The 14374-nt window shown below is 35.9% G+C and overlaps 1 protein-coding gene across 2 annotated transcripts in view; it reads left to right on the top strand.

Moving 5' to 3' along the window:
• Positions 1-14168, top strand: part of LOC149801132 (nuclear pore complex protein Nup205-like) — a 137819-nt gene extending 123651 nt beyond the window's left edge. For both annotated transcript variants that reach the window (XM_089955156.1, XM_089955157.1), the window contains exons 37-41: positions 408-574; positions 4356-4467; positions 6921-7055; positions 11452-11627; positions 12011-14168. In XM_089955156.1, the coding sequence (XP_089811282.1) occupies positions 408-574; positions 4356-4467; positions 6921-7055; positions 11452-11627; positions 12011-12100 (680 nt within the window). In that variant the 3' untranslated portion in view covers positions 12101-14168. The remainder of the gene's footprint in view (positions 1-407; positions 575-4355; positions 4468-6920; positions 7056-11451; positions 11628-12010) is intronic.
• The last annotated feature ends 206 nt before the right edge of the window (positions 14169-14374 follow it).

Raw genomic sequence — 14374 nt, 5'->3', positions numbered from 1 at the left:
CTATGTGTCTGACTTTACCATGTTCTGTGTGTCTGACTTTACCATGTTCTATGTGTCTGACTTTACCATGTTCTACACATACAACTCAACAAGTAAGTTTGATTATCTTTAGCTTAATTTGTCTTGACCTGTCTCAGCAGATAGCAAAATAAAATTAGCACTTTTCTCACAGCATTGATGATAGTGTTATTAACATTATTGGAACATTGTGTCCGGATGTGCTGTTGAAATTTGGAAAGTTATATGCTTGATGTACATATCACATGCAGGCAAGATTTTATGTTCTGCAGAATACTTGCATGTGTTTAAAAAATGATTAAATTACTGCAAAGAGCCACGTTGAGTGAGATATTTTGTTAGGGTTCTTTAGAACTGTTGTTATTTTGTCCATTTTTTCTTTCCTTCAGAGTTCTCCTTGTCCTCACTCAGCCCAGCCCAATCACCAAACCTGGGTGTTATTGTCTACCAAATAAAACAGTGTTCCAACTCTTTCATCTCGGTCTTTGATAGTCATAAGCAGCACCTCAGGAAGCTGGAGGGTTTAGCAGAGCTAAGTAGTGAAGATTTAAAACAGGTAGTTATTATCAACATTACCAGATTATGGTCATATACAATACATGTAAATTATGCATTAGGCATTTACTTAACAGAAAGTTAAGGCACAAACAGAAAGCAATCGGCATTTGGGGATTTTGTTTTCATCTGAATCTGTACATAGTAGTTGTTGTTGTTGTTGTTGTTGTTGTGGGGTTTAACGCCATTTTTCAGCACGATAGGCTATACATGGCGGCCAGTATTAATGGTGGAGGAAGAACCCGGAAAACCCCGGAAAGAACCACCGACCCACGAGAAGCTACTGGCAGGCTTTCTCACATGCCCACATTGGCTGAATCTTAGACTCGAACCGTACATAGTAGTAATGGCTATTATTTAATACCCTTGTTATGCAAATGGCTTACATGGAAGAATCCGGTAAATTTTACACTTATTAAATATCGTGAAGCACTTGTTGAGTACTGATAAGCAAACAAGTAATCATCATTTGTGGTGCAAAAAGAACTTGTCAGTAAAAGTCTGGGCACATAAATCTAGCTGTAACTGTCCCTACATATCTGTAGAGTCCATCTTTCCACTCACTGCAGTTGAATGTATAATGGCAATGTTTATTTAAATCTTTCTGACATTAAAATTTCTCACTAGTGATCAAAGAACTCTCCCTTTTTTCTTTTAGTCATATTGCTTTGACTGCTTTTTCCTGAACTGAGAATATCTTATGACACTTTACGCCTTTTTTAACAACTTATTCATTCATATGCTAATTTGTATTTATCAAATGAACTGCTCATTGTTTACAAAGGAAGTGACCTCATCATGTTTTATTTTCTTCCCAGTCTGGTACCCTCTTAAATACATTTTATAATCTACGAGAGGGAAGCCATGAAGGCTGACATACCATTTTACTGTCTGCTGACAGGATGTCATGCTGACTTGAGCAGAGCAGTACTGTGCTTCTCAGCAGATACCTCTTAGTAACAAAACCTAACATCAAAGGAACATATAGCTGTAAGAATAATCTGATTGCAGTTTTTTGCCCCTGATTTATTAAGTATCATCATAATCAAAACTGAAAGAAGAAGAGTGTATGCCCACATTACCATCCAGATAATTAAAGAAGCAGGTATGGCCCATGCTTTTTCAGTGGAGAACACTTTATGAAGCAGCTGTTCTCCATTGATGATGAGTCCTGGCTGGACACTGTTACAGCTCGGAATGTGTCAGACTTGTATATTACCTGATTTTGTGAGTACCCATGAAAGTATTCCCCTATTGAATTGTCGGACATTATCATGATCAGTTTCTGTGGACAGTTTCTACCCATGTGTGATAGACATTGAGAATGGCTTTCATCACCAAAAGCTAGGTATAAACAGCCTTCTAAAGAATCCATATGCCACTGTCCATCACAGGCCCAGAGTAAACTAATTAAAATAAACTGCTGAAGATCCTCCACTTTGTCAATGAGTGGTGTCACATCAGTGATGTCAGACCCCTCTCAGCACCCATTCCCTGATGGCAAATTTCTTTTTCTTTCTCAAAGGATACTGTTCTGTGATTTTAGACACATTCAGATGACATGGAAGAGATGCATTAGGCTCCAATGAAGTAATCTCCAACTTGCGATACAATTTTGACCACTTACACTCACATTATTCCCCATTGGAATTTCGGCCACAAATCCAGATCACTTTCACTTACATTATTCCCCAGTGGAATCTCTACAAGTCTGAGCCATCATCTTCCCCCATCACTGAAGCAGCTATTATAAATGAATTACAGTTCATGATAATTCTAACTTCAACATGCCGAGTGAGTGAGCTACATATGGTGCTCTTAGATTTAAACTATGCAGTTCAGTCTAATAACACAAACTTAGAGTCACACTGTATGCAGTTCCTTTATCATGGTTTAGTCTAATAACACGAACTGTCTCCTTGCTAAGAACAGCACAATGTCACTAGACAAACTACAATAATTCCCTCTTCTTAATCGTTCTATCAAGAGAAGCAAAGCTGCAAGGGCCCTTTACCCTCAGATGTTACCATCAATACATGGACAATATCCACATCAACTGTAAAAGCTCAGTCTGCATTTTCTTGTTTTAATGTGCATGAAATGGCCTCGCTAAGGAGAGAACTGAATCTTGTTGGTTAGTGGTAGCTGTAGAGACATTGACCACTCCCCATTCATGAAAGCTCATCCTCAGACCCAGACATGAATTCACTACTTGTGCTGGATTTGCCTGGGAACTTGTAAAGGTGAAACAGTAATCAGGTATGGAAATCCACAGGGATTTTCCATGCACATGTCAGAACAAACTGTCTTTTTGTGATAAACTAACTTTAGGACAAGTTCATCCTTTTAGTAGAGCAATCATGCTTCTACTTGGTGAGACAGGTAGAAGTAGGGTGCTTAGCATTTCCTCCTCTTACCTGTTCTCCTTATACACTTGACATAGAAAGCAAATTTTTGTTTGTAAATTATGTATCTTCATACTTGCCAGATCACATCAGGGCTGTAACAGCAAAACATACCTGGGACCCAGGGAAGACAATTTCAATGATATGTCCTCACTTTCAGTGCAATTCAGAATTTTCTTTATCATTTTCTTATGAACTCTGTGAAATCAAAGTACCCTGCCATATATTTTTTAAAAACTGCCTTCCTTGGGTACCATGTGTGCTTAAATGTACAGCCCTCAGATACAATGCTTCTATTTAAGGTTTCAAGTAAAAACGGGCATATCCAGGTATAACAGTACCACCTTGCAGGTAGAAAGGGGAGTTAACCTGTAAGAGTTGCTACCCTTTGTATATATAATGCATAGAAAGATGTTTTTCGTCTGTCTAAGCGGGCTGGATTTGGAATAGCAATAGCAATAAGTTATCCTAATATATTATGATTATGTGAGTATTATCAGAGAAACATAATTTAACCAAAAAAGATGCTTTCTGTAAATGACTTTAACTCTCTTTTTAAATAAAGAATCTTGTTTTGTTCTGAATCTACAGTAACACAAGAACGTCTCCACATTCACATGCAAAAAAGCAGTGTTGTAATAAACACAGTTTTCACTTGTACAGAAAATGCATGTTGAAACCTCATGGAGTGATGTTTTAAACACCCACCCACATTCTTCCAGGGCTTTATTTTTTTCCTAAATTATTTGGCTTATACATGAGTATATACAGTAATCTGTTCTCCCCCTCCCCACTTCCACGTTAGCAGTAACCATCACTTTCCTACTTTGTCAGATATGCCTCAGTCACCAGTGCCCTTGCTTATGACTTGGTCTCTGTTTTTGGACCCTGTTGTGCCTTTGTCACTAATGCCCTTGCTTATGACTTGGTCTGTGTTTTTGGACCCTGTTGTGCACAAGTTTTCAAGGGAGAGTTGTAATATGAATTCATTTATCATGTACTTATCAGTTTTAATGGTTGTTGGAAAATAATATTTTGGGGGGTAAATTGATTCATTTTTGGGACAGATCATTATGTTTTCTCAGGATGATCATTGTTTGTTGGGTCTTCATGTTTATATTTTGTAGAAGTCACAAGTTTTATGAAAACAAGCATTCCACAAAAACTAATGAAATTCACAGTATCTTATAATGTGTGTGTAATTATGGAATGAATATTGATAAATGGGACTTCTCCCCTGACAGTTTTGCATGGGATTATGTTTCTTTTGAATTATTTGGATACCTAAAAGTTGTATAGGTATATAAGATGTGTACACCAAAACAGCAATATCCAACTTTCTTTGAATCAGTATTGATGACGTTGCTTTCCTTTCAGTTTTCTGGTGTGGCAACAGTAGAGATGTCATCACAACATCGACAGCTGCTGGCCAAGAAACGGCTGACACAGATTATTCATTACAACTTCAGGCAGCTCCAATTTTTGTCATGTATCCTTGATAAAGTGTTTCTGTTTAATTTTCCTCTAACCAAAGCAAATCTTTATTAAAATAAATATGACATGCTGTATTGTTATACAGGTGCAATTAATTATTATATACAAGGCTATTTTTTACATATATAAAGTTATGCTATGTATACAGAATAACATTTCATTAAACATATATACTACAGTGTATATGATAGTCTATAGGGGCCCCGAGTGGCCGAGTGGTCTAAAGCTCTTTCCGTTACGGATCACTGCCATCTCACCTCTGTCTGCATGGGTTCGAGTCTAGGATTCAGCCAATATGGATATGTGAGAAAGCTTGCCAGTAGCTTCTCGTGGGTCGGTGGTTCTTCCCGGGGTTTTCCCGGGTTCTTCCTCCACCATTAATACTGGCCGCCATGCATAGCCTATCGTGTGCTGAAATATGGCGTTAAACCCAACAGCAACAGCAACATGATAGGCTATATAAATGGCAGCCAGTATATTGGGTAGAGGAAGAACCCACAGGAAATTACTGGCAAGCTTTCTCACATGCCCACTTTGGCCAGGCCGAGACTCATGCAGACAGAGATGAGATGCCAGTAATCTGCGGAGGCAAGTGCTTCAGAGTACTCATACATCTCTGGATCTGACCCGATATGATATGTACATGAATGATGGATTATCCCATGAATGATGGATTATCCCATTCAATAATGTTTATCTGATACTAATCACTTAATACACTCTTTGTACTCATAAGTCCATTCCAGCTGCAAATAACATAGACCTTGATCTGACATCACATAATGGTCTGGCAGATCAGGGTCTATGTTGTTTGTTACTGTTATTATTCCCAGCAAACTGGTCTGTGTCTGTGCACTTTGCAGTTGTATTTGACTTGTAAGAGAGCACATACAGTATGCATTTGGCCAAATTACACAAGAATTTCACTTTACCAATTTAAAGCGTTCTTATAGTTTTTACTTATTTGTTGGTAAATTGGACAGATTAAGAAAAACAGAACTCATTTACTATATGACCATTCTGAAGGTTTTCTTGGAATTAATAGTATGAAATAGCATACAACATTCAGCAGGACTTGTTTAAAGGTATCCTTGTACCATATGTACTCACTTAAAGGTATCCTTGTACCATATGTACTTGTTTAAAGGCATCCTTGTACCATATGTACTTACTTAAAGGTATCCTTGTACCATATGTACTCTCTTAAAGGTAACCTTATACCATATGTACACTCTTAAAGGTATCCTTGTACCATAAGTACTTACTTATAAATTGAGTCCAACTGCAAACTGCACAGCCCTTGTACCATATGTACTCACCTAAAGGCATCCTTGTACCATATGTACTCACTTAAAGGTATCCTTGTACCATATGTACTAACTTATAAATTGAGTCCAACTGCAAACTACACAGCCCTTGTACCATATGTACTCACTTAAAGGTATCCTTGTACCATATGTACTAACTTATAAATTGAGTCCAACTGCAAACTACACAGCCCTTGTACCATATGTACTCACTTAAAGGTATCCTTGTACTGTATGTACTTACTTAAAGGTATCCTTGTACTGTATGTACTTATAAATTGGGTCCAACTGCAGAGACTCAGATCTGCCATCGCATAATGTGCTATATGGACAGTATTGTACATCATGTGTTGATTTTAAAAATGTCTCATGGTGGGAGAGATGATTGTCATAGCGATATGAAATGGAATAAAGTCTTACCCAGCATCATACAATGACCACAGTTGTAGAAAAAGTAACGAATTTTAGTAACATGTCTACATTTATCCAGGATTCCACAATTCCTTAAATTTCTGTCTGGCCTGAAATACTCAGTTAAAAGGTGGTCACAAAATTTGTTGCGAAGATCAGAAAGAAAATCACCTTTGGTAATGTCGGCAACTATACACATGAACCCATCCTCATGATGACTTTAATCATCTTGGGTTAATTCCCTTATTCCAGGAACTATGATATCGCCTGTTAGACTAAACTTTACATTGATGTCAGGTAATGCAGATTTTTAATGTATTTTGCAAAAAAAAGATTTAGCAAAAAGAGGAAATTTTGTGACTCAGTGTATTAGAGTAGACAAAATATCCATGTGTTTTCCGATAATCAGTTCATCTTCCTGTCATAATGTGCTTGGACAAAGTATCAAACAGATTGATTAAGCTTAGTAGAAATTATGATGAGATTGATACTTGTCCAAAATGGAGTCAGGAGGCAGAAATATTAAACCCAGAATCAGTTAAAAGTGCAATTATCACCCCTCTGAATTGATAAAGTAGCCAATCCAAAAATCAGACTTGTTTGGATTCACTTGTTAACAAATGAAGGGTCATTTTTATCCTACCCCACATCATGGGTGAAAACTAGATATTTCTTCTTGATAGTTAATATGGTGACAGTTTTGGTTGTAATTCTCCTTGACCCAGGCAAGATATTCTAGAAAACTGTTTGTTTTTGCTGTGGCGACACCTTGAGTACTACCTGATCCACTGTGTGCCACTGGAGAAACAGCCCTCGGTGTACCAGGGGTACATAAAACGACAGCAGCAGATGCGCAGGCTTCAAGGTTAGGTTTTATATCGTTGGCAGTCTCAGCTAAATCCATAATGTGCCATCACTGTGTAAGAATTAGAAGGTGTATAAGATTCACAGTGGGTCCAACTCCCAATAATTCAACTCATTTTCAGATATTACACCAAGACTATACGTCGCTTTGCCACCAACATCTTGTAACATAGAGCAACACTTAGTGTTTATTGTGTTTGTTACACCGCTTTTTCTAAAAACAAACTCATGATATTATACAGTCTTATATGGGACTGTTTAATGATGATGCATGAAGCTAAATTCATAGATGTGCTAGATGGTTTATTTATCACCCGTTCCCTTTAAAAAGCATCAGGTATATTGTAATGTTCTCCATCTGTCCATCTGTATGTCATTTACCTTGTCTAAAAACAATTTAAGTGTCTTCTGATAACTAAATTGAAAATTGTTAATTTGATTGTTCACTTGTCCATATGGAAACCGTATTGTGGTAGGAATAGTACTCTTGGCTCTATCCACAGGACTTTCTGTAAGGGATCAAAATGTCTCATGTTTAACAATTTCAGTTAAAGTTACATTGCAAATATTTTTATGAAGAAACAAAATATAAGGAGTTATAGAAGATCCAAGAACCATTGTCCTTGATGGTTGGAGCTTATTGGGTGTGGGAATAGAGTCTAAATTAATGTTTGAAATTACACACTATGTGAAAACTGTTGGAATAAGCAATTGGAAACTATCAAAGTTGTTTGAATTTCACATTTAAATGGCCTTCGTTTGGTTTGAGTTGGTATGCAGTTTTATGGCAGAGCAACACACAGGTTATATTAGTGCTGAGGCAATTGGAGTAAAATGTCTTGCCCATGGATACACCATGGTATCAAAACCAGGCTGATTTAATGGTTGGATTCAATCTTGCACCATTTTAGTCACAGGTTTAGCATGCAAACCACAGAATCACTACAGTTCCTTTATTTGATTGAATTTAAGGCATGGATTTCATTGGATTTAGGGCATGGATTTCATTGGATTTAGGGCAAGGATTTCATTGGATTTAGGTGTATGGATTTCATTGAATTTAGGTGCATGGATTTCATTGGATTTAGGGCATGGATTTCATTGGATTTAGGACATGTATTTCATTGGATTTAGGGCATGGATTTTATTGGATTTACGGCATGGATTTCATTGGATTTAAGACATGTATTTCATTGGATTTAAGGCATGGATTTCATTGGATTTAGGGGCATGGATTTCATTGGATTTAGAGCATGGATTTCATTGGATTTAGGGCATGAATTTCATTGGATTTAAGGCATGTATTTCATTGGATTTAGGGCATGAATTTCATTGGATTTAGGGCAAGGATTTCATTGGATTTAGGGCATGGATTTCATTAGATTTAGGGGCATGGGTTTCATTGGATTTAGGGCATGGATTTCATTGGATTTAGGGCAAGGATTTCATTGGATTTAGTTCATGAATTTCATTGGATTTAGGGCATGGATTTCATTGGATTTAGAGCATGGATTTCATTGGATTTAGGGCATGAATTTCATTAGATTTAAGGCATGAATTTCATTGGATTTAGGGCATGGATTTCATTGGATTTAGGGCATGGATTTCATTGGATTTAGGGCATGGATTTCATTAGATTTAGGGGCATGGGTTTCATTGGATTTAGGGCATAGATTTAATTGGATTTAGGGCAAGGATTTCATTGGATTGAGAGTTTGGAATTATATCCCTTTGCACACATGAACATAGAAATTAAACCGCTTATTAAATCCACGTGAAAGGCAAATTTGTTGTCATTATTTTCCTTTGCTTGCTTAGACATTGTCAATATCGGAAGCAGCTGACATATGCATGTACATCTGTAGTCATGTAAGCACCCCTTTGCTGAAAATGGACTTGTCCAGGAACTGGAAATGGATCTCGAGCATGTCTGTCTATTATATTGAAAACTTACGTTAAGCATGAAATGTGCAGATGATGACGGTGTTAGGGCACTCTATTCACAGTCAGGTTAGAAACTATAAATCAATGAATGAATCGACTAAGGTCTGTGCACTTTTTACCACATTAAAGATTACCGGTTTTTAAATCAGTTGGTGGGTACAAACAAATGGGGAGGTATATTAAGACTGTAAAGATTTCGATAGCATGTTGCACGAGCACACAAAATCTCACAACCGTCATTTTCAAATATTGTAGAATTGTTTTAAAATAAAAGTCTTATATTGGTTGTAATAAAAATACAAAAACGAAAGAGCACAAAATTCTCTTGTATTTATTCCGAGACCAGCTTAGGAGTTTTGTTGTATCACATGACTACCATGTTGACATGTGCTCTCTCACGTAGGGAGCATAGGAAGCAGGGAACCAGACTACTCTGCTTGATGAATCAGACTGGCCAAGTTTCTTGTAGTTGTTCTCGAAATAAATATCTTGAGAATTATATGTTCTTTCTGGTTTTTACAAAAGGTATCAGACTTTCTTTTAATATAATTGAAATTTTGTACAACAACATTAAAAAGGAGTTTGTTGTTGATATCACGTGACTATTGGACTTCCCATCTCGTTGTTTGAGATTTGTGAATCATGTGACTATTAACACAAATGGCGAGTACCAGGTAAGATTTCATCTATGCTGAGTTTTGTCTAGTGTGTCAGCGGATTAAAGACATAATGATTATAATACTTGCCATTTTTAAGAAAATAAATAATTTTTCAGTCGATTTCATGCAGGTATAAGTCAACATAACCTAGTTTAAATTTGCTAGGCCCGCTGGTAAGCTATCTTACAGTGGCGGCAGATTCCAAATTTTTTTAATGTAATTGCTCTGAACCCATCACACTCCATCCTAAATGTCCAAATGTGAAAAATGTGGTTGGAATATTTGGCGGAAACCCGGATTAGAAAAATTGCGAATCTTTGAGCTGAACTTTGGTGCAAAACTATTACACAGTGACATGTAGCTTGAAGCATTGGTTTCAGATCTTAAATGGAACGCAGGAGAAATGGGAAATTGTTGTCCCTTTTATTATATATTAAGAAACGATAAAAGCCCATGTATCAATACAGGATTGGGAACGGGTTTATTGAGCTACAAGAAGACAAGTTGATTTTACAGAAAATTCAGTCATTGTTTATACAACAATATATAATTTTGAAGGTCTTTTTTGTCAAAATTTAAATCAGTTCTTTTTTGTAAATATCTTTAAATGATGGAATTTTAGCTAAAATCATCTTAAGGAGTTTAAGTTGGTTGAAAAATCTTGTTTGAGATTTTTTGGCACACATATCTCAGGGTTAAACTTTTTTTGAAACAAGATAAGATTCAAAAACTTTGCATTTATTGGGGTTTTTCATACTGTGATAGGAAATGTTTAGTTTGTATAACATGCACACATATTGCTCTAGAATTCTTTGGAATTAAAGGTTTGAAAGGAAACAAAATAGTTTATGCTCATTATGTTGTCTCCATGTAGCAACATAATGCAGGTCAGCAAAGTTAGAATTTGTATTCTGTACATTGAAATGCCATTTTATGGGAATATAGTCAAATTTGTTTCATGTGACTCATTTTGTGATTTTGTACGTGATCATCTTTTCTGACATATATGTTTTGGAGAATCTTGAAAGAGAAACATCTTCAGATTTGGAAAATACATGTTTTTTAATCCTAAATGTGCTTTATTTCCATTCACTAATGGTCATATGTTAACCTTGAAAAAAATTAATTTCATCCTGGAAAAGACCTGGAAATTTATATCTAGAAAAGCATGGGAACTATGTAGATTTCATTGGATTTAGGGCACGAATTTCAATGAATTTAGGGCTTGGATTTCATTGGATTTAGGGGCATAGATTTCATTGGATTTAGGAGATGTATTCCATTGGATTTAGGGCATGTATTTCATTGGATTTAGGGCATCAATTTCATTTGATTTAGGGGCATAGATTTCATAGGATTTAGGGGCATGGATGTCATTGGATTTAGGAGCATAGATTTCATTAGATTTAGTGGCATGGATTTCATTGGATTTAGGGCATGGTTTTCATTGAATTTAGGGCATGGATTTAATTGGATTTAGGATATGTATTTCATTGGATTTAGGGCATGTATTTCATTGGATTTGGCAGCATGAATTTCTTTGGATTTAGGACATGTATTTCATTGGATTTAGGGCATGGATTTCATTGGATTTAGGGGCATGAATTTAATTGGATTTAGGGCATGGATTTCATTGGATCAAACCATACTGTACCATGGGTGTAGGTTCTTTCGATATCACCTTTTCTGTTTAGAATGTCATTGAACCATAGATTGGTTAATCTTAATGCCATATTTTGCATATTAAGTGGGTCAAGAAATAATTTCATTGGTTGCATATCTTCCTTTCTGTAGATGTGATGGGCCTGAATGAGTCCTCCAGGCTGGCAGACCAGGAAGCCGCCAATGAGACATTTGAGCTGGAGGATCAGAGAAAGGGAGTCAGTCAGCAGGAGATAGAAACACTAAAACAGACTGCTGTGTCTGTCCTTAATGAATCTCTCTTTAAGAAAATACAGGAAATCAATCAGGTATTGAGACACAGTTTTAATTATTAACCTAGGATGTATCTTTACTTGGGTTACTTTTTCGACAATAAAATTTAGGAATTAAGTGTTAGTCAAATTATATTTTTGGCATTCTGTGTCAACATTAAATTTGGATTATATGCAAAAAATTATGTTTTGTGTCTGCCATCACATGTAAATGTAGAAAATGTCAGAATTCTCATTTGGTATGATGGTTATCATTACTAAATAACAAGACCACGTTCATCATTTTTGTATCTGGACAGGTGTCTGCATATATTTAGTCAAAATTATCTGTTTATAAAAAGATTATTGCAGTGTTTTGTCCAAGCAACTTGAGGAGCTTCTTGATTATATCCTAAAACATTGACTTTGTTTTCTTTAAGAATTTCTGCAAGGGCCGAACACACTATGGGTTTGTGGAAGCAGTCAACAGGAGGATCAGGGGCCTTTTGAGATTGCATACTGGCAGTTGATGTTCCGGCATTAGTCTGTTAGGATGGCTTAATTTGCATGTGTTCTTGGAACATTACATACATGAAAAGGGAGAGATATATTTTGGCAACCCCACAAATGTAATATCTAGCTACAGACTTTATCTGTTTACTGCAAACAACATATGAGCTGCACAGGAATGGAGTCTGAAAAGTAAAAAAGGTGTTTTCCCAAAATTAAGACTATTTGCATGATTCAGTGTCAGATTTCAAATTCTTGTTAAAGATGAGAAGTAAATACATTACAGTTGCTTCTGATATTTATGTGATTGTTTACTTTGACCTTTTTATGCCATTTTTTAATTTTGAATTTAAACACGTGTACATGTTTAATAGTGAATGATATAAAACAATTCAGAGACCATCATAGTTCCATTCAACAGCTAGATTGTGGCCATGTATGATTGATTGAATTGTATGTAACACAAATATTAAACCAGACTCTTCAAAGTGAAAAATAATTCATACTATATTGAAGAGCTAATATTAAATTGGTGCTCTATCGACGACTATTTCCAGATAATTATTCACAGTATATTTCATTTGTATGCCAATTTATGAGATTCTATTACTCTAACTGAATCATTATTGTGTAATTGTTGTGGGTAATTTAGCTGCTGTTTTACTTGCCTAAAATTTTAAATGAAAAGAATTTTTTTGTGAAATTTAGTATATTTTTATTCAAATAATAATTCTGGTTAAGTAGAAAGTCAACAGATTTTCCAGTCAGTTTCACATGTACATCCACATTTAGGCTATTTTTAGCTGTACATGTCTTTAACCAAAAGAGTTTATGGGATTGCCTGTCATCCCAAACATACCTGTTGTCTGATGTCCATCTGTTGTCTGATGTCCATCTGACCTTTAGCACAAGTTTGTTATCGCTACTCCCCCTAAACTACTTGGAGTAATGCCATGAAACTTCAAACACAAGGTATATTTGGTCTTAAATGAAAATGGGAGGTGCTGCTCAGAGATCCAACATGATCCTAAATGAAATTGGTGCTGGTCTGATATCCATTATGACCAGCAAGGCAAACTTCATGCTGCCTCTCATCCTGAATGGATGATCATATCAACATGAGGTTTTCACTGCAGGACTTGTTATAATGTCCTGCTATGACAAACATTTTGAAGATCTTGTTATCACAATTCTTTCTGAACAGATTTTCGTATCAGCATAGGGTTTACCCCATAAGACTTATAATGTCTGGTTGGTTCTAAATAAAAATGGTGCCACCCAGACATCCAGTATGGCCATCATAGAGGCCATGTTAAAAATCATTTCACCACTGCTTCACCTGAATGGATGGCCATATCAGTATGGGGGTTTCACTGAAAGACTTCTTATGATGTCTAGTTGGTCCTAAATTAAAATGGTGCTGATCTAGCAACCAAATCAACATGGGGGATGGTTATATCAACATTGGGGTTTCACTGAAAGATTTCTTACGATGTCTAGTTGGTTTTAAATTAAAATGATACTGATCTGACATCCATAACAACATGGGGGATGGTTATATCAACATTGGAGTTTCACTGAAAGATATCTTATGATGTCTGGTTGGTCCTAAATTAAAATGGTGTTGATTTGGCATACATATCAACATGGGGGATGTCTATATCAACATTGGAGTTTCACTGAAAGATTTCTTATGATGTCTAGTTGGTCCTAAATTTAAATGGTAATGATCTGACATCCAGTATGGCCATAACAGAAACCATATTGAAAATCGTGCTGTTGCTATTAATCCAGGTCAGAAAGTCCAATCATGATGAGGTTTTCACTAGAAAACATTTTATTGTATCTAGTTGTTTTAAATAAAAATCAGGGTTCTTATGGTCTTTGACAGTTTGGTAGAAATCAGGTAGAATTTTCAAGGCCTTGAAATTTTGGGAAAATCAAGCAGATTACCCTGAGGTCTTTGAAATTTGAAATAAACCCAAACATCTTAATTTCTTTCCATAATCACAAATAAAATTGTCCAAGGTTGTTAGACTCCTTTGATTAATTATAGTTTGAATTTCATCATTAAACAATATTGTAGTAGTTTGCATTGATTGTTTTCTCATATAACATAACTTGTAAAGAAAATGTTAGTGAAAAGAGATCTTGGAAATCTGTGTTTGTAGTCTTTGAAAGTTTGGAAAAAGTCTTTGAATTTATCATTCAGAATTCTGTACGAACCCTGAAAAGTGTGCTGATGTGATATATGATGTCTACTAATGCAGGTATCTTGAAAATTGCATTGCTAC

Source organism: Sinohyriopsis cumingii, chromosome 4 (assembly GCF_028554795.1).
Source record: "Sinohyriopsis cumingii isolate HCF-2022 chromosome 4, ASM2855479v2, whole genome shotgun sequence".
NCBI classification, from domain to species: domain Eukaryota; kingdom Metazoa; phylum Mollusca; class Bivalvia; order Unionida; family Unionidae; genus Sinohyriopsis; species Sinohyriopsis cumingii.
Note: the sequence above shows the minus strand (reverse complement) of the source record. Positions and strands in the feature narration are given on the sequence as shown.